General features: G+C 38.7%; 2 protein-coding genes across 2 annotated transcripts; one reads left to right on the top strand and one right to left on the bottom strand.

Moving 5' to 3' along the window:
- Positions 1-3991: 3991 nt before the first annotated feature.
- On the top strand, positions 3992-4975 carry MONOS_12990 (uncharacterized protein; the record flags this gene model as incomplete). Its single annotated transcript, XM_067865659.1, has 3 exons — positions 3992-4284; positions 4396-4549; positions 4724-4975. 3 exons carry the CDS (start codon positions 3992-3994, stop codon positions 4973-4975), a joined length of 699 nt encoding a protein of 232 aa, XP_067720786.1.
- Positions 4976-8255: 3280 nt separating this feature from the next.
- MONOS_12989 (uncharacterized protein) lies at positions 8256-19365 on the bottom strand (the record flags this gene model as incomplete). The annotated part of the gene is made up of 4 exons (XM_067865657.1): positions 8256-18367; positions 18472-18961; positions 19022-19183; positions 19240-19365. The coding sequence occupies 4 exons, from the start codon at positions 19363-19365 to the stop codon at positions 9144-9146; spliced, it is 10002 nt and encodes a 3333-aa protein (XP_067720785.1). The 3' UTR covers positions 8256-9143.
- Between the last annotated feature and the right edge of the window lie 98 nt (positions 19366-19463).

Raw genomic sequence — 19463 nt, 5'->3', positions numbered from 1 at the left:
CAGATACCTCCTCCGTGGCCTGTTGCAGAACAATTATGAAACTCACAAGATGATATATCAACATTAGATTTTATCAGAATCCTTAAAGCACCTCCTTCTGCTCCGTCTAACGAGTGAAAAAAAGTATCAGAAAATGTGTAGGTACCTTCTTGACTAATTTCTTTTCTTATTCCTGGAGTTGTTGGAGACAAACATTGTTGGAAGCTACAATTAGAAGATGAAAATGTTGCTGAAGTTGTAAGCCCCGACGCAACAGTTCCATAATAAGGCGTATCCACTTTGTCGAAGAAGCAATTTTCAATGGAATTTGAGCATGAAGAAATTCGCTCTTTATGCTGTTTTTTGGAAGATGTGATATTCGAGAAATATGAAGAATGAAGTATTAGGCATTCAAAATTTTCATCTCCAAACAACGAGGAGCAAGGATAGATAGAAAGATCGCGAAACAACGATTTATCTACTGTTGCATGAAGACTCACAAACAAGCTCAAGCAGGATGTGGAGGTGCTTATGAATGGAGGAAAAGCTCTTCCTGAGACAATGGCATTAGTGCTGATGTTTGAAAACTCAATGTTACCAGCATCACAAAGGCAGAATGACAGATTTGTCTGCATGTTATGATGTAATGTTGATGAATGTATTGACAAATTCGAAAATGCTACAGAAAAAGCATTACTGCTGAAACAAGAAACTATTGACAGACGAACAATTATCATGGAAGTGTTCACAAGCCTCATTGAAGATATAATTTCTGTTGTGAAGATTTCACGATGGTTTGCTATTGCGTGTGATATGTTTTGATTTTTATTGGTCTTCAACAAGCCTGAATAATAATCATTATTGATGTTGTTATTCAGAAGTTTGTCTTTTTTAAAACATGAGCAAAGTTCAAGGCTTTTGTCGTTTTCTTTTTGTTTGTTCAGAATGTCATCAATGCAAAAAACAATAATCAACAATGACGAAATTATTTTCATTTTTTTATTTTTAAAAATGATGTTTTCCTAACGCAAAAGATTTTCTGTTTTGTCTTTGATAAATGATTGCCTTTTTTTGATAATGGTTGGAGAAACTTTGAAAAGTAATTTTTTTGTTCAATTCCTTCAATTATTAATGGCAGCATTCTTTTATTTGTAATAGAAATAAGGATTCGTTAAAAACTTTTTCTGTTATCATCTCTTTATAAGTCTATCATTTTCATACAAAAAAATGAGTGATTATTTTTGCAATAATAAAAATTTTCGAAGTATTGATTCTTAAGAGGTTTTATTTCTTTGAAAAAATATTATTCAAACAATAGAAAAATCCACGATAATTGTTTTAAATGAAGATTTTTGAATTTATTTTTATTATAAAATTATCTTTGAAAGGAGATAAAACTTTTCAGTTTTCATTTTGTTGGTATTCAAAGAAAGCTCTTAAAACGAAATACTTGAAAGAGATAATTCGGAGGAAAATATGAACTAACAAGTATTTAAAACAAAAATGCATTTATCATAGAAAATTTATTATTTAGGGTCCAAATGTGATTGCAAAAAATTAATTTGTCACAATTCAATCTCTTATGCATCTGCTCCATCGCCTGCTCCAAAAGAATCAGATTCATCTTCAGTTTATTCAACATTTTCATTCAAAACAGGCATATCACTTTCATCAGATTCTTCAGTTTCATCTATTTCAGTTTCATCTATTTCTTTTTCAACATTAACGAAATTATAAACAAGTTATTTTTGAATGAAATCTTCAAATTTAAGTGTTTCTGATCTTTTCCAACAAAGCTAGTCACAAAGTCATCAATATATTTTTCTTTAATCCCATTTCTCGGAAGAGATTTTCAAAAACTTGACCAAATGCTTTCAATCAATTTTGTGCAAATGCCACTTTCTGGATCCACAAAATTGTATTTGTGAGAAACTGTGTGATGATCATAACCTAAAGATGAAAAGGGATGTAGGCTTTCCATTCATCTGAGGAAATGGTTGATCCTGGAATTGTGTTTCTTTCGATTATTTGTTTAAATGTCTCTTTTTTGTTGTTTTTCACTCTCACAATCAAACATTTTCTTTTCTTTCTATCATGCCGAATAACCATATCTGTTTCTTTCTTCTTCTTTTTCTAAACTTTCTTTTTCGCAAAATTGCTTCATCTATTTCAATATTTATTCCAGGTCCGCCAAACTTTTCAAAAGATGTTGAACCGTAATCAGTCATGAATACTCTTCCAATGGAATAAAAACCCCAAACAGTTTGTTTTGAAACATCAGTTAGCAAGCTGCATTGATATATTTCGAAGTTAACACAGAAACACATAAATATCATGATAATAAATTAATAGGGATTTTTGAATTTGGCATAGGTCTAAATGCGCTCCTTTTGCAAATTGCGTTTTTATTCAATATTTTTATGATGAATTAATAGTTAATAATTATTTAAAAACTTTTTATGGACCGATTTTTCGAAAAAGATTTTTCTTGTTGAAAAAAATGATTTTTGAAAAATGACCCATAAAAACATGAATTTCATTGAAAAATATTCAAATTTAAAAGAAAATGTGATTTTTACACATCAAAAGTGTTTGCATTATTATATAGACTTATTTGTTAATTTTCATAACAAAAAATGAAAATCATAAATAAAAAATTTTATAAATATTTTTGATCTAACCCACAAGTAAATTATTTATTATATAAATAGTTGAATTTGTTGTTCTGGTTTAAATAGAACCTAAAAGTTTGTAATTCGTTCACTTTTATATGTTAATATAAGTATATTATTATATGCACACTTGTATAATATCGAAAACAGCTCTCTTTTTTCAATCAGATTTACATGTGCTTTTTGACTTGTATGTTTTTAAGCTGCAAGAAAAATTTTTCAAACTGATTGCAATAGAATACAAAAGATATCAAATGTTTAATTTTATCAAATTTTGAATTTCATTTGCTTAGTTTTTTAATATTATCTTTTCCTTTCATATGTTAATATTTTTTTGTCTAGGACGCGATCCTGACGCACTTTGATGAAATAATTCTGCAAAATTAAACATAAATAGCTTAAATCAACTCGATATGAAGAGAAAAAAACAATGCACAAAATCAAAGTTTGATTTTTTTTCATTAAAAAAGAATTGTTAAAATGAGATTTTATTTTTTTTTCAAATATATTTGATAAATTACATTTATATGAAGGATTGGAAATTTGAGGCGAAGCAGAAGGAGAAAAAGAAACAGAACTGTTTGGATAGAGTGCAAGAGAATGGATGGCGATGTTTGGAAGCTGGATTGAAGGGCAAAAGTCGATGATGAGCAACGAAGGAGGAGCATTGAAGATAGAATAAAGTTAAGGAGGATACATGAGTTGAATATTATTTTTTTGAAATATGTTTTTAATAGGATGGGAGTGATATGTTGTTGGGATCAAAAGTGAATGCAAACTCATTAGTATTTTTTCACACCACTGACAATTCCATCAGATTTGCTGAAATTGAATGGGAATGAAAACAGGAATGAAGGAGATGTAATTGCACTGCTTGTGCGTTTGTGTTCAATAGGAAGAAAGGTGATTGTTGATAGAACTGGAGGAAATAGAATGGATCACAACACAGCAAGGATCTCATTGTCAGGTGTGTTTGTTATGTATGTGGGGAGCAGGACTCTCTCGCTGAAGGATGTGGTGATCTCAGGAGCAATTGGAGGAAGTGTTATAACAGCACCTGTATTTGAAGTTGCATTGAGGCACCTGAAGATGGATGATGTTGAGATAAAAAAATATAAAAATGAATCAACCTCTGTAAGCCGATCCATCATCAGCAGAATAGTTTTCAGGAGAAAGTTTACTGTGGAATTTGACAATTCGAAATGTGAATCGGACAACAGGAGATGGAGTTGTGATGACAAAAAAGTGTGAAGGCAGGAGAGACATTTGAGGTGAAAAATACAACAATTGAAGTGTGTGAGTGTGTGAATGGAAATCGAGTGGGGATTAAGGTTTATTTGATGTCTTTAACAAGCATAGCTCGTATTGCAACGTCTGCATCGCACAGTGGAGAGACAACAGATAGTGCGATGCACGGGAGAAGAATGAAAAGCATTTGCTCAGGAGTTCGACATATTGAAATGAGTGTTTCGAATATGATTCTGATTGATGGAGAATGTCTGATTGGGGGAGTGTGTGAGATTGGAGATTTGAATGTGAAATCATTGAAGATGGCGCAGGCAACCATTCATCTGAACACAAGGATTGAACAAGATGAAATGAATGGAGGAAGTGTGATTGTGTTTGTTGATGAGTGTGTTGTGGAGAGATGTGGATTTGTGTTTTGAGAGGCATTTGAAGGGGTTGAGGAGAGTGTTTTGAAAGAGAAGGATGTGAGATTGGAAATTTCAGAATGCTTTTTCAGCTCGTTATCAATGGATCTTGTGATGAAGAGCACTATTGTGAGTGCGGAGAGTGGAGAGCTGAAGATGACAGAAACAACATTTGATGGGATTTGCACCACAGCACCATTTCTCTCATACACCAAAGAGGGAAAGATTTCGATGAGTGAGATTGGAGTTTCGGATATGTAGAGTTATTGTGGTTTGATTTGTGTTGGAGGGTAGGTTGATATGGAGATGAAGGAAGTGAATTTTGAGAATAACTCTGTTTGTGTGAATGAGAGTGTGTTGAAGATGGAAGGAGCAGAAAAGAGAATGAGTGTACTGAATTGCTCTTTTAATCAACACAAGGGAATGAAAAGGAGAGGGGGAATGGGAGATATTTGTGAGTGTGTTGATGTGAGAGTTGGATTGCGTGCGATTGATGGAGAGGAAGGAGATGAAAAAGAGGAAGAAGGAATGGAAGTGAATGAGATGAGAGAAAGAGATGATGAGATTTGCAGATGGAAAGGATCTCTTGTGGATATCTCCAACTGTTCTGTTTTGACGAAAGACACAACAATCATGAATTCACAAGAAGGTGGAGTTACAATGAGTGGATAAAAAACTAGAATTGAATCAGAAAACATTTCAAATTATTTATTGAGACTTCTTCACTTTGCAAAAACTGCAATTAACATATTTTTTTGTTGCAAATCCTATGTTGTTATTGTTTTTTATTGTTTTGATGGAGCTGCATTTATATTAATATCTTATTCATTTTTGTTTTATGTTTCATTTCCGATTTTGAAAATAAAATGATTTAAATATTTTTGAAGAAGAAATAATAAGTGTTATTTCAAAAGCAGTTTCACAATGTGAAAAAAATATATACCCTAAACTCGCTTTGCGTTGTTCATATTAAAACCATTTCTATTTATATCTGTGGCATGTAATGATAAATAAAAAAATGAAAAGAAAAAAGAATTATTTATTAAAAATAAATACTCAATTATTCTCAACTAAAAAATAAATTATTGACATTAACAGATTAATTAAACCATATAATTACCGGTTGCATTGCATTTATTAAGTAAATTTTTAAATATAAAGTTAAAAAATAAAAATATTTGTCATTTCATCACATCATAAATCAAAATTAACATTTTTCACACTTCATAATTATTTTTAAACATCATACATTCCATTGCTATCAATTTGAAAAATTTTTCTTGCAGCTTAAAAACATACAAGTCAAAAAGCACATGTAAATCTGATTGAAAAAAGAGAGCTGTTTTCGATATTATACAAGTGTGCATATAATAATATACTTATATTAACATATAAAAGTGAACGAATTACAAACTTTTAGGTTCTATTTAAACCAGAACAACAAATTCAACTATTTATATAATAAATAATTTACTTGTGGGTTAGATCAAAAATATTTATAAAATTTTTTATTTATGATTTTCATTTTTTGTTATGAAAATTAACAAATAAGTCTATATAATAATGCAAACACTTTTGATGTGTAAAAATCACATTTTCTTTTAAATTTGAATATTTTTCAATGAAATTCATGTTTTTATGGGTCATTTTTCAAAAATCATTTTTTTCAACAAGAAAAATCTTTTTCGAAAAATCGGTCCATAAAAAGTTTTTAAATAATTATTAACTATTAATTCATCATAAAAATATTGAATAAAAACGCAATTTGTAAAAGGAGCGCATTTAGACCTATGCCTTGAATTTTTCAATAGAGTTAATCCCAACAATGAGCAGTATTTTCAACATCTGTTGCACCTGTTATTTCTGCAATTATCTTGAGCTTCTATGGAAAATTTATTCCTCCACTTCGGGCATCTTCTGTTCACTGCAAATGGCAAAAATCTCATTATCCAATTCCATATTGCTTCATTTTCTTGGAACAGTTTTATTTTTAGAAAAATATTTGATTTGTGATTCGGAATGTGAGACGTCAATGCGATCAAATTTGATCCATCCCATCAAAACAAGATGTTTTCTCTGAATTTTAAAAAATAATTCCTCATTAACCCGGAGGTTTGAAATGATAATTCTTTCTTGTAAATGAATAACAAGTAATTGTCTTCAAGAAAATATAAGTTTTGAATTGTGGTGCAAAGTTACCCTCAACAAAAAAAAATTTTTTTTCTCTAATTTCTTTTCTTCACTTTTTCAGATTTCAAAATAAATTGCATTTTTTCTTCTGTGAACAAAAATCATAGAAAAATATCACAAAGTGCTTTGTAGCCTCACACGTATCATGAAAAATGAACTCATTTCATTCATCATTTTTTTCTCAAAAAGTCAATTAGAAACACTTTATTTTTCAATAAAAAAGCTTTAAAGTCTGTATTTTCCCCTATATGGTCTCAAAAATAATCGCATATATCTGCAAAAAAAGATAAAAAAATAAATAAATTTTCAAAATACATTTTTCATCCTTATTTCAACAGAAACTTAGACTAATAAAACAATTGCGATGTGTTTTTCAATTGAATACAAAATTTCAACTCAAAGATAAACAACATTTGAAAAAGTGGCTCTCCGTATAAAGTTATGATTTCAAAAATAATCACATACATTTAATGAATTTCAATTTTTTTTGGCTTATTTGAAACATAAGTCTCGAAATTCTAACAAAAAATTTTTATATTTAGCAAACCTGAATATCTGTATTCTTTATTCGATTTTCAAGAAAGAAAAATTCATGATGTGGAGAAAATTTTGAAACTTCAAGCTTTTTCATAGAAAAATTATGCACTTTTAATTGTCTTTTTTGATCAAAAAATAAGGGGAAAATGTGTTTTTTTTTGAAATACGTGCGAAAACACAAAACATTGTGGTGTAACATTAATGATATCTGTTCATGGATATGAGAATAGTATTTATGAAGAAATCTGAGAGAATTTAGTAAAGTTATGATTGAAACAATTATTTTGTCCTTTGTGCAAAAAAAGCTTGAAAGTTCATTTATTCCCTCAAATGAACAAAAGAATCTTTTCAAATATATAAATACATGAATTTTTCACTTCAGAAATGTTGAAAAAAATAAAAGAAAAAATTAATGATCTATTTCAACGTTTTCATTATTTTCCCATCAAATATAATGATAGTTTATTTTGTAATTCAATATAATTCAGGATGTTGATTATTAGAAGGATTTTTGAAAAGCAGATTAAAGTTGAATTAAAATAACAAAAAAGCGTTTAAATCAAAATTCAATGTTAAAAAATATTTGATAAATGAATTCTGAAACTGTTTTGTACCCCCCCCCCCCCTTCATCCTCCTTTTTTTCCCCAATAACGCATAAACTATCTGATAAAAAAATCTGATAAAAAATATGTCTGTCCTTTTTGAAATCACACTTTCGTTCGAGTTTTGATCTAAAATTGAATCTCAATAGGATTTATCGTAATATTGATGTCTCTGAAATTACAGCATCAAAAACAATGTGAATTCACATATGCAGTTCATTTTTTTTAAATCCCATTGAGATTTATATTTTGATCAAAACTCGAACGAAAGTGTGATTTCAAAAAGGATCAGCCACATATGATATGACGTGAAAAAAATGTTGGCATGGTAATTAACAACTGCATGTTTCAAACATTTTCTTTTTTAACTCTATCAAAGTTTATCATTTTCAATTTAAAAAAAAAAAAAAAAAAAAAAAAAAAAAAAAAAAAAAAAAAAACCGAAAAAATTGATAAAAAAATATTTTATTATTTTGTGGAAATAAATGCACAATACAAAAAATTATGATATTTTGATTAAAAAATAATTCCATATGAAACAATTATTTCCATTTTGGAAATAGAAAGAAAAACTTCGATTTGAATTCAACACTTTTTTAATGAAATAAATAGACTTCACAGCTTTTGAAAATGCTCAGATGTTGGTTCTTGAATTTTTTGATGAATTGAGACAAATAAAAAGCATGAACATGTTAGTGTAAATTTTCTGCTTGATAACGCACGCGTTTGAAAAACAATTCTTTTCGAGAATAATCACCCATTTTCCAACAAAACATCTGAATTGGTTCAATGGAAATAAGTATTTCTTTTTTCAAAATTTACACACTAAACATCAAAAAACGAGCAATTATTATTTTTTCATTTTATTTCTAAACACACGATATAAATTCATTTTTTCTCCATAAAAAAAATATTTAATTCAACTTAAAAAAAAAAATATTAACATATAAAAGCCGAAGCAAAAAGGAACTAAATATTCAAAAATTCCATAATTAGCAATTTCCCTTTCTAAAAGTTTGCTGCTAAATAGAAAAAGAAAGGAAAAAAAGAAAAGAAAAAACATAAGTCTAAAAACATACTTAAATAATAAATGAAAAGATTATGAAAGTTGAGAAAAACAAATAGAGTCAAAAATTTATTTATGACTAAACATCAAATCTATCGAACAATCAAACATTTTCAAACATTCCAAAATTTTTTGTAAGGCAGAGGTAAATGACATGCTTTGCCATTAACGAATCGAGACAACAACCAAAAGCAAGATGTGAAAGAAAGAATGAAAAAAAAAAATGAAAAATGCAAATGTTTGAATTCAATCACTCAAAAAGGAGAGGAAACAACAACCAGATAATTCAATAAATAATTACAACAAAACGAAAAAGTAACAAAAAATTCAATGAATATGAAAATATATTAAAACTACTTTGGATTGATTTTCTCTTCTTCCATATAAACATTCAAACCCAATTCATATTGTTGTGCAAAGAAAGTATTTGCCACTGAAAACCTATCATCTAATTGGTGCATAAATCCCTTCAACCCCGCAGAGTTTCGCAAGCTCCTGGACCAGTCGTTGCCAGACGGGGTGTGTCAGCCACCAAAGCGGGAGCTCCGGGTTGGACGAAGGGAAACACTGGGAAGGCGCCTCCTGATATGCAACATGCATCCTCATCATGGCATACAGCAGCGTGTGGCGCAGCACAAAATGCCGAATGAACGGGTCTTCGCACAGACGCAAGAAGGAGGCGTCGATGCATTCTGAAGAAGTCTTCCAGAGAGGTGTAGAGGAGGAGCAAAAGGCAGAACCAGCAGAGCCAGCAGATCCGGCAAAATGCAGGCTCCAGCGTTGGTCGCACAGCACATCGTATGCAGAAGGAGGAGGCAGATGGAGATGCGGGTGGAGATACAGATGAGTCATCAGCACAAACGTGCGCTCGATCAACTCGCGGCAGCGGAGAAGAGTCTCAGGCTTGGCAGACAGGTGGGGCAGCATCGACCAACGATCGTCGGTTAGAAAGGGTCTTTGAGAATATGCAACAGAAGAGAGGGATGCTGAAGAAGAAGAAGAAGAGGAGGAAGAGGAAGAGGAAGAGGATGTATAAGAGGAGGACAAGGAAGAGGTGGAGGAAGAGGAAGAAGGAACAGAATGAAGTGGTTGTTTGCTTGAATACGCAGTTGGGTGATTCTGATTGAGTTCATATGAATGCGAAGATAAAGCAGACGCTGAAAGAGACGAATGCTCAGCTGAGGCAGAAGACGATGCCAGCGAAGAAGGATTCGAAAACCTGGCAGAAGAATGCATTGAACTGGCTTCGCTGTTCAGCAAGGCAGCTGATGGAGCACTGTCATTGTAAGAGAAGGTCACCAGGCTTTCTAAAAGAGACGGAGACACATTCAAAGGCAAAGAAGGAGATTTTGAGAGCATCGAAGCTTCAGTCTGCTGGGAGGTGCGGATGGGCATGGCAGCAGAATAAGCAGAGAGAAGAGAATGAACAGAGCCAATGGCATATGCAACACACGGGCAGACCATCTTCTTCCCTGCAGCTGTTGTGAAGGAGGTGTGGGGATGTGCTGTTCCTGTCTGTTGTTGTACTGACGAGGCGTCGCTGGCTGTGCTGTGCGCTTCTGCCATATCTGCAATGTGCGTTTTGGAAGGGATGTGAGCAGGGTGCAGAGGGAAAGAGAGACAAGACGGAAACAGATCGCTTCGGCAGAGGGACTCGATGAAGCTGATGATTGGCGCAGAGAGAATAAGGAAGGCAGCAACAGGGTCTGCAAGGCCGAGTGTGTAGAAGCGTCCGACAACAGAAGAAGGAGGCAGAAAAGGCACCATGTGAACAGGAGGAGGTTTCTCAGAAGAGAAAGAAGAGGGCAATGAAGTATTTATTGAAGGGGAAGAAGAAGAAGATGATGATGATGATGAATGAAGAATGTTGTTTGGCTGCGGTGTGTGCTCAGCAGCCGAAATCGATGTCCGAAGCTGTGACGGTGCAGCAAACGAGCGGAAGGCAGAGAAAGGTGGGTAAGGCCCCTTCGCATTGATGCGTGCATGAACAGCCACATGTACATGGCAGGGCACCATCAGAGGGACAGAAGGCGAGAGAAGAAGGACAACAGGTTGACCATGGCGATGAAAGGGAGAACGATAAGCTGATTCTGGAGCGCTGGGAAAGCTAGGCTGGTTTCTAGTTTGAATAACAGGATTTTTCTGTCTGAATGAGTGAGGAGGAGCAAAAGACTTAGAAGCATCTGAATCGATGATGCAGAAGAACGGGCGGCAGGTGAATGGGATCAGATCAGCAGGCGAAAGAGACTGGAGAAAGCGCTCTGGACGGAGCAAAGGAAGAGAAAGAGAAGGAAGGCTAGTTCGGACACACGGAGGCAGCCAGGACTCGTTTGTGGGTTTGTCTTCATCAGGCAAAGCAGAAATGTTGGATGAGGAGGAAGAGGAAGGAGCAGAAGTTGAGGAGGAAGAAGAGGAAGAGGAAGAGGAAGAAGAAGAAGAGGAAGAAGAAGAAGAAGAAGAAGAAGAAGAAGAAGAAGAAGAAGAAGAACTTGATGATGATAAAGCAGCCAGGAATTGATTTGAAGAAGAATAGTCGGTCTGATAATTGTCTCTGAAATGCCCTGAATATGAAGAGCTTAATGTTGACATTGTGGCATTTGGAGGCAGATGAGGCTGAGCTGCTCTGATTGTTCTGTCTGTCTCTTTCGAAGCAGCCTGCGATGGAGAAAGGGAATCAGAGAAAGAGAACAAAGGAAACGAAGCAGACGAAGCAGAAGAGAAAGAGTGGAGCTGGGCGGAGGCAGAGGCAAAGGAAGAGGAAGAGGAAGAGGAAGAGGAAGAGGAAGAGGAAGAGGAAGAGGAAGAAGAAGAAGAGCCCTTTGGAGTTGATGCGAGTGGTAAAGACTGCTTTCCTGCCTGAACAGCCATCTGCTGTGCAAGTTGGCGTGAAGAAAGCTTTCGTTTGGCTGTTGTGGCTGTCTTCTGGTGCTTCAGTGGGGATGTCTCTATCTGAGGGGCTGAATACTTTCTTTGAGGAACTCCACGTGTGAATGGAAGTTCTGAATTGGCTGAAGAAGAAGAAGAGGATGATGATGACAACAGCAATGAAGAAGATGAAGCAACTGGCTTAATCAGAGATTGCTCCTCTCCTTGTTGCAGAGAATGTATTCCTGTGTGTCTGGGTGTTGTTATTGTGCGTGTGGGCATAGCAGCCATTGTGCCGAGTGCAGCAGAAGAGAAAGTGAACCGCCTGGCCGAGGGAGAAGGGACTTGGACGTACAGAGCAGAGGGAGGAGGGAGGGAGAAGCCAGAGGACTGATGCAGTGCTGGATGGAGGGAAGAGGCAGAGACGATGGAAGAAGTGGGCGAAGGCGTTGTTGATTGCGAGGCCACGCTAAGAACAGAGGAGAGGATGGGTGCTTCAGCTGGGGTGGGAGTGTGCGTGGGAGAAGTGAAGATTGGGATGGTGTTGACAGCGCCTTCGTAAATGTTCGGAAAATTAGACTCAATCAAAGGAGAAAATGTTAATGTACCTGTGGCAATGACAGGCACAGGGTGATGTTTCTCGATTGTCATGTGCTGAAAAGAGGAGATGTTAGTTGAAAGCATCGAAGAGGCAATGACTGCGGGGGATGTGCAGATGGGAGAAGGGAAAGTGTCGCCTCGATTGGCAGCAGCAGACATCCCTGCGTGTGGCGATGTAGCCAGCGGAAAGGAGAACTTGCTCTGCAAATAAGAATCTGTGCTGACAAGACCCTGGGAAGAGAGGATGTAAGGGAATGAGTCGAACTCTGTGGAACTGGGGGAGTAAGTGGCAGAACACGATGAAATCTGCTGCTGTTGTTGTTGGAGCTGTTGAAGCTGTTGGTGTTGCTGTTGTGTCTGCTCTCCCTTTTTGATGGCTGGATTGAAGCGCATCGGAGCAGCCACTCTTTCAATAGTGACAGTTGAGCTGACAGAGCCACACTGTTCTGCCTCGCTCTCCTCAAACAGCGACGATGCCTGGTCGTACTTGCTCTGGTTGTCGGACTCAGACTCCTTCCTCGACTGCGACTGGAAATAGAGAATGTTCTCATCAAACAGCTCCTCCTCGTTCTGTTGCTTTGGCGATGAGCTTTCAGACTCAACAGAACTCAAATGGCGGTTGCGCCCCTCAAAACGGCGCGTCCGCTGATTTCTGCTGTGCCTTCGCCAAACAGACGAGCGCAGACGATGAGGAAGTATTCGGCTGTTTGGACGATTCTTCGCTTTCCTTCGTGCTCCTTGTTCTCCTTCTCTGATGTTTTCTCTTTCTTCCCCTCCTGCACTTTCCTTGAGAAATCTGTGTAAAGTTAAATCTTCGTCTCCTTTACTTGTAATATCAACTGTTCCAAAGAATGGTATATGGTTGTCTCTTTCATTGGATGCTTCTTCTTCATCATCCTCAGCCATTTCACCTTCATCATTATCTGCTTCTTCTTCCTCTTCCTCTTCCTCGCTTTCTTCACCGTCTTCATCTTCTTCGTCGTCTTCATCATATTCCTCAACCACATTTGAATCTTCCGTTGCATCATAAGCAACAATTATGCTTTCCTTAGCTCCTCCATAGCTGTCTTCCGTTGAATGCGAACTGAAGTCAAACGACTCATTCGACTGCGAGTTGCTGAATGCACTCTGCGAAGCACAATGTTTTATCCTCCTTCTCTTCGGCTTGCGCTTGCTGTTTCTTTTGCACCCATCATACGCATCTCTCTTATCACTTGCCGATCCAAATGTTTGCGTGCTCCCTTCGCTTTCGTCTGCCCACTCACTCGAAATGGCTGTCAGTCTGTGTGGTTGATGATAGTCGCTCTTCACAACCATCGGCGACAGCCTTTCGGTCTCAAACAGCCTTTCCTGCCGTGCCATCTCGTCCTGTGCGAGTGAGGGAGAGAACGAACTGAACAAATAGTGGTTCTTCATTGGCTGTGAGCTTTGCTGTGAAAAGAGATCATAATTCTGTGTTTGATCAGCGCAGATGACGTCGACTGAGCCATTTCGTGTTCTGTCTGAGATGCTTTCGCTCTGATCGATTTCTGCCTCTCTCCTCTTCTTCGGCATCAGATACACCTCCGACAGCGCATTCCTCATCTGCTCCGCCAACACCTGCTGCTCTGTCTGTGACGGAGGAGTGGGCGTAGCAGCAGACAGGACCATGAGTGGTGCTGGAGACGTTGTTTCTCCTCCTCCTCCCTGGAAGGGAAGCACAGGAGCTGACTGGACTGATGCCTCGAAGTGCAGAGGTGCGTCATCGTCTGCTGGGTGGGGCAGCCGATAGCCAGAAACAGGGCGGAAGAACGGGCGGTTGTCGATGGGCGCGCAGAGCTGGATGGTTGAGAGAGAGTATTGATCTGTCTCGTGGATGTGCTGATAAACAGACTCGGTCGAGGCAGTGGCTGTGGTGTTCAGATGCCATGCGCCTCGCTTCTTCTTCTTCTTCATGTTTTTATTTTCATTCCTCTGTTGTTGCTCCTGATACTTTTGATGTTCCTGATGCTGCTGGCAGAGATGGAAAGGCGCTGGAACAGGGGCAAGCTGTGGACGGGGCTGTGGAAACTCCATTTCTTCATTCACTTCTTCTGCTATTTGAGAACTCTGGTGCTTGATTTTGGATGAGTGTGAATGCTTTTTTTCTTTCTGTTTGCTTCTCTTTGAGGAGTGTTTGTGTGATCTGCCTTGTCTCTTCTGTGAAGAATGGTATTCTTCTTTGTGGTGGCTCTTGCTTTTCTTGTTGAACGTGCTCTTTTGATAAGCATTGCCTTTCAGTTTCTCGTCTTCGTTCTCGCTTTTGTAGTCGATTAGCTCCAATTCTCCTTCTAATGAAGAAGAAGAAGAAGAAGAAGAAGAAGATGATGATGATGATGATGAAGCAGATGAAGATGTTGATGAAGAAGACGAAACCGAAGATGACGAAGACGAATGTGGGAGTGCAGACACAGAAGATGAATGGACTTGCCTTTCCTTCCCTTTTCTACCAGAAAACGAATTCTTCTCTTTTGACTGAAAGCACGTCTCAAACACAGAGTCTGTGTTTGGCTCTGAATCGGAGCATATTCCACTCTCACGCATCATCCGCCTTGCACTCCCCCCTTTCTTTGCATTGGGCTTCTTCTTCAGGTTGTTGATGGAGTGTGACAGCACCCTGTCGAGGATGAGTGAGCCAGACTGGCTGAGGTCGGTGGCTGGGTGTGGGATGGACTGCACCGGGGGAGACTTGCAGATGGCTTCTGTTGCAATGTCCAGAGCGATTGGGGGCTCTCCATCAATCAGAGACACAGGCAGATCTGAGTGTCTGTCTACTCCACTCAGCGGGGCATGCTGAGGAAGACGGAAGGGGAAGGGGAACTGAGAGGGGATGGGCGGAGAGGGCGTGGGAGGGGCTGGAGATGGGGTTGTCTGGTGAGGAGGAGATAAAGCAGCGACAGAGGCAGCGATGGAGTCGTGTGAAGGTGACAGGTCAGATGCTGCGTTCTGATGTGAGGAGAGGATCTGGTTGATTGAAGTTATCTGCGACAGCTCATTCAGCATCTGCTGTGTGTCGAGTGGCGCCCCATCTGCGCCAACAGCTGTACCGAGGGCAAAGACAGGCTGTGGAAGCTGCATGTGATTCGCCTTCTTCAGCACTTGTGGCTGTGATTGCTTTGTGATCAAATGTTCTCGTTCAGTTTCCTTCTGATTGGTTGGCTTTTGTTCTTTTTCCTGTTCGCGTTTTGTTGTTTTGTTTGAAGCATTCTCAGAAAGAGCATTCGCTCCTTTTTGGTTTTGAGGCAATGAAGAATGAAAAGATTGGTTGTTGTTTGTGTCATTTTGTGACTGCAAATGCGACAAAGTCGAAAAACGAGCAGGAAAAGGAGAATAACTTTCAGAAGGGAAAGCAGAAGAAAGATTCATTTGTGCTTCTTCGAATTGACTCCTGCTGTTGTCATATGAATTTCCTGTGTCTTCTCTTTCATCAGAAGGCAATGAACGCGAAACAGCTTCTGCTGTTTTGTATTCCTGTGCTGTATTTGCTCTGTCTGAAGATTCATTTTCGTTTGCAGCTTCGTTTGAAAAGCCCAAATGGAACATCTTCTGTTGAATGTGTTGCTGTTGCTGTTGCTGTTGCTGTTGAGATTGATGAAGATGTTGTGCGCTTGACAGGGGGACAACAGCAGGTGACTCTGCAGATGGCAGCGGTGTCTCTGTTGAGTTGTCTGTTGGTGTTAATTCTCTTCTGACTGGCTGGTTCTGTTTGGAATGTTGTTGCTGTTGCTGTTGTTGTTGAGCGGTGGAGGAGATTATAAAGTGGGCGTTGCTGAATGGCTGGATGAACAAGTGCTTTGAGGTTGGTGGAATAATTATATCAGATAAGAGAATGGACTGGTTGAGTGAAGAAGGAGAAGAAGGAGGAGTAGCACTCCGATTGTTTTGTTCAGCTTCTTCTTTCTTTTGAGATGAAGACTGTGTCAGTGGAGACAGATGTGGCTGTTGTTGTTGCTGTTGTTGCTGCTGTTGTTTTGGCGTGCTGCGTGAATGTGCATGTGTCTGAGCCAGTGGGCTTTTCGGAGCAACAGAAGAGGAAGAGGAAGGAGAGGAAGAAGAAGGCGAAGATGCACGTATCGATGGAATAGCTGTGTTCTTTTGGTGAGTCGTTTTTCCAGCCAATCCATAGAATGATGCCTCAATCTCAGATGGGTCGCTGTCTCCTGTCAAATACAACATTGTTACTTTTTCGACTCTTTTTGGTTGTTCTGCTTGATCTGTGTGTTCTGAATGAGATGATTGAGATGATTGAGACGAATGATCTGGCTGAGCTACTCCTGTTTCTCTTGTCTGCATCTGCTGTGCTGACAGAACTTGTCCCAAAATGGAGACGACGGACTCGACAGAAGGATTTTGGAGCAGAAGAGTACGAGGATTCTCAACATAATGGTTTCCTTTGTTAGTTGATGACTGCTGTAAATTAGAAGAAGAGGAGGAGGAGGAATGCAATCCAAGAGGAGATGAGCTGAGTGCAGACAGCATCTGAGTCTGCTGGTGCTGTCTTAGTGTCTGAGCAGTGTCTGAATAGCCATTGTTCATGAGTGATGTCCATGGAGTGGTGATTGGAGAGAGAGTGGAGTGGAAGGAAGGGGGTGGATTGATCGATTGCATTGAAGACTGGAGAAGGGAAGACTGATGGGTTGAATGGGGGTGGCTGTTGGGAATGTTGGAGAGAGAAGAAGAGGAAGAGGAAGAGGAAGAAGATGATGATGAGGAAGAAGAAGGAGTGAAAAGAAGAGGATGATGAGACGGAGGATGCGAAGAATGCGCGGGAAACTCGATGGCAACGTATGATGGTGCCAGGTGGGAGAGCGATGATCCAACTGTCTGACTGGCAGAGAATGTGTCTGCCAGAACAGGAATGGTTGATTGAATGTTGTGTGAATGGCGAACTGGCTGGTGCTGCTGCTGAGCGTTGTGTGCTGGCTGTGCCTGTGGAGAAAAGCTGTCTCCGAATGTGCTGCTGTGTGGAAGAGAATAAACACGGGAATCACTCAGCAGCTGGTGCTCCCACTGCATCTGATGGTGGCTGAATCCTGACTCACCTCCTGCTCTTTCATCATCTGTGTCAAAGGCAACTGCTCCTCTTTCATCGCGCGCTGTGTCTGTCACCTTCTCTGAATCTACCTCTTCCTCTCCCTCTTCCTCTCCCTCTTCCTCTCCCTCTTCCTCAGCATCATCTCCTCTGTCTATGTACCCTTCTCCAGTGCAGCAGCTGTCTTCTTCAGAAAACATCACAGGCGGTGAAAGGGCAGAGGAGAGGGAAGATGATATGCTGATTGGATGATGGAAGGTGTTTGTCTGGCAAGACGGAGACACTCCAATTGGAATGATACTTGGAGGAAGAGGATGAGGCTGAGGAAGAGGAATTGGATCAGCTGGTGAAGAAGATGTCATTGAATAGTACAAACAGCAATTGTTGTGTCCTTCACGTTCTTTCTTCTGCTTTCTCCTCTTCTCATTTGTCACTGATCTTTCTTCTTCTCTTTCTTCTTCTTCTTCTTCAAACAATGATGATGATAACGATGATTCACCTTCACCTTCCCCATTGCCTACTCCTTTTCCCTGTCTGTGATGTCCATTGCTGTCCACCCCCATTGTCTGTATGCAGAGTGTCTCCTTCATCAGCAGTGTTTCCAGTGTGAGCTTTCCCACAGCCCCTCGAAGCGACTCAACAGCTACTGTGCCGCCAGAGACGAGGATGCAATGGGACAGCTGAAAGGAAGGGGTGTGCTGGGCAGCGAGGCAGCAGGTGGAAGGGAGGGGAGACAGGACTTCTTTGGAGAAGTCAACGGGGAGAGGGGGGAGAGGGAGGGGGAGAGGAGAAAGTGTTGAGTGCTCTGAGGAGACAGAAGAAGAGGATGTGTAGTAGAAGAAGGAATGCAATGGAGATTGGATGTTCTTTCCTTTGTTTGATGGGACGGAGGTATGAATGTCTGCAATGGACAGTGTTGGGGACAGAGACGGAGGCAGATGGCCTGCAGATGAGCTGATTCGAGTGGAGTCTGCTGGATCTGAAGATGTCTGTGTTATGAAGCCAACTCCGTTGTGAAGCGAGACAGAAACAAATGAGTCGGTTGATGGATGAGATGGATGGTGCGATGGCTGAATGGAAGGTGCAGATATTCCGCAGTTGCTCCATTCATTCTGATATGAAGTTGCATAGCAGCTGGTTGGCAAGTTTGAATCTGATGATGCACGAATATTAAATAAAGAAAGGAAAGGGAAAAAAAATTAACAAATCAAATAGAATGCGCTAATATGCAATAAAAGCAGATAACAGTAAGCGTACATGAGATGGATGATGCATCAGCTTTACTTTGAATTTCCTTGTCAAGTGCTTTGAACAGTAAGTTGTCTCTGTCCACATAAGTCAGATAGTTATTGTGGTGATACAACGTTATTGATGCTTTAGTTTTGGTGTGTTTTTCATCTGGCGCAACACATAGCGAACGCGAAAAAAAGAATGTCAGTGGAGGTGACAACGGTGGTAAAATATTCAGAAGCTGTATGATAAGACGGTTAGATTGCACAAAAGTTGCTTGCCACTTTGAATAAACAGGAGGCGAAAATGTCATTGAATCTGCTGCCAAAATTGTTCTGATTTCGCTTATTATCTTTTGAAGCCAATGCTCTTCGCGAAGAATTAATGAGCAACTGAGAAAACGAAACAGATATTTGAGAGTTTTATCCAGATCACTTGGTTGATTGAGATTGGCTGGATCAGCAAAATATTGCCTTCCATAAATTTCTCTGAAAAACAGAAAGGCATCTTTAAAATACTGCGATTGTTGTAAAAAGCAAATTTAACTTTCAAAAATCAAATAAAAAAAAGACAATACATGAAAATCTCTTGTTTGCTCGGCATAGACCATTAAAAGAACACCAATTTTATAAGCAATGCTTCCTATATCAATGCGTTGTAATGGGTTGCTGTTGTTTCGCTCCAATGTTGTTCTTTCGTTTTGCTGAAATCCCCACAACTCCCGAAATGCATCAAATGCCTTAAAAAATCATAATTTGTTTCAACAAAAACAAATGCAATGTCTAAAGAGCACACTTGTTGAAAATAAATACTTCTTTCTGGGCTAAAAGGTTGGGACGTAAGAACTTCTGCATATTTGCTTTGAGCAAAATTTAGCAAATCATCAAAATGAGCACGTATGGCCTGACGTTTAAGCTCCATTTTTCAATGCAAAAAATCTAACGACTTCTCCAGGTTATTAAATTCCTGGCTTTAAAAAAATATGCTGTTGTCCAACTCGATAAATGAGAAATTTTAAA

The sequence above is a fragment of the Monocercomonoides exilis genome (genome assembly GCF_001643675.1).
Source record: "Monocercomonoides exilis strain PA203 chromosome Unknown scaffold51-639645, whole genome shotgun sequence".
Lineage (NCBI taxonomy): Eukaryota > Preaxostyla > Oxymonadida > Polymastigidae > Monocercomonoides > Monocercomonoides exilis.
This window is presented reverse-complemented; position numbering and strand designations above follow the sequence as displayed.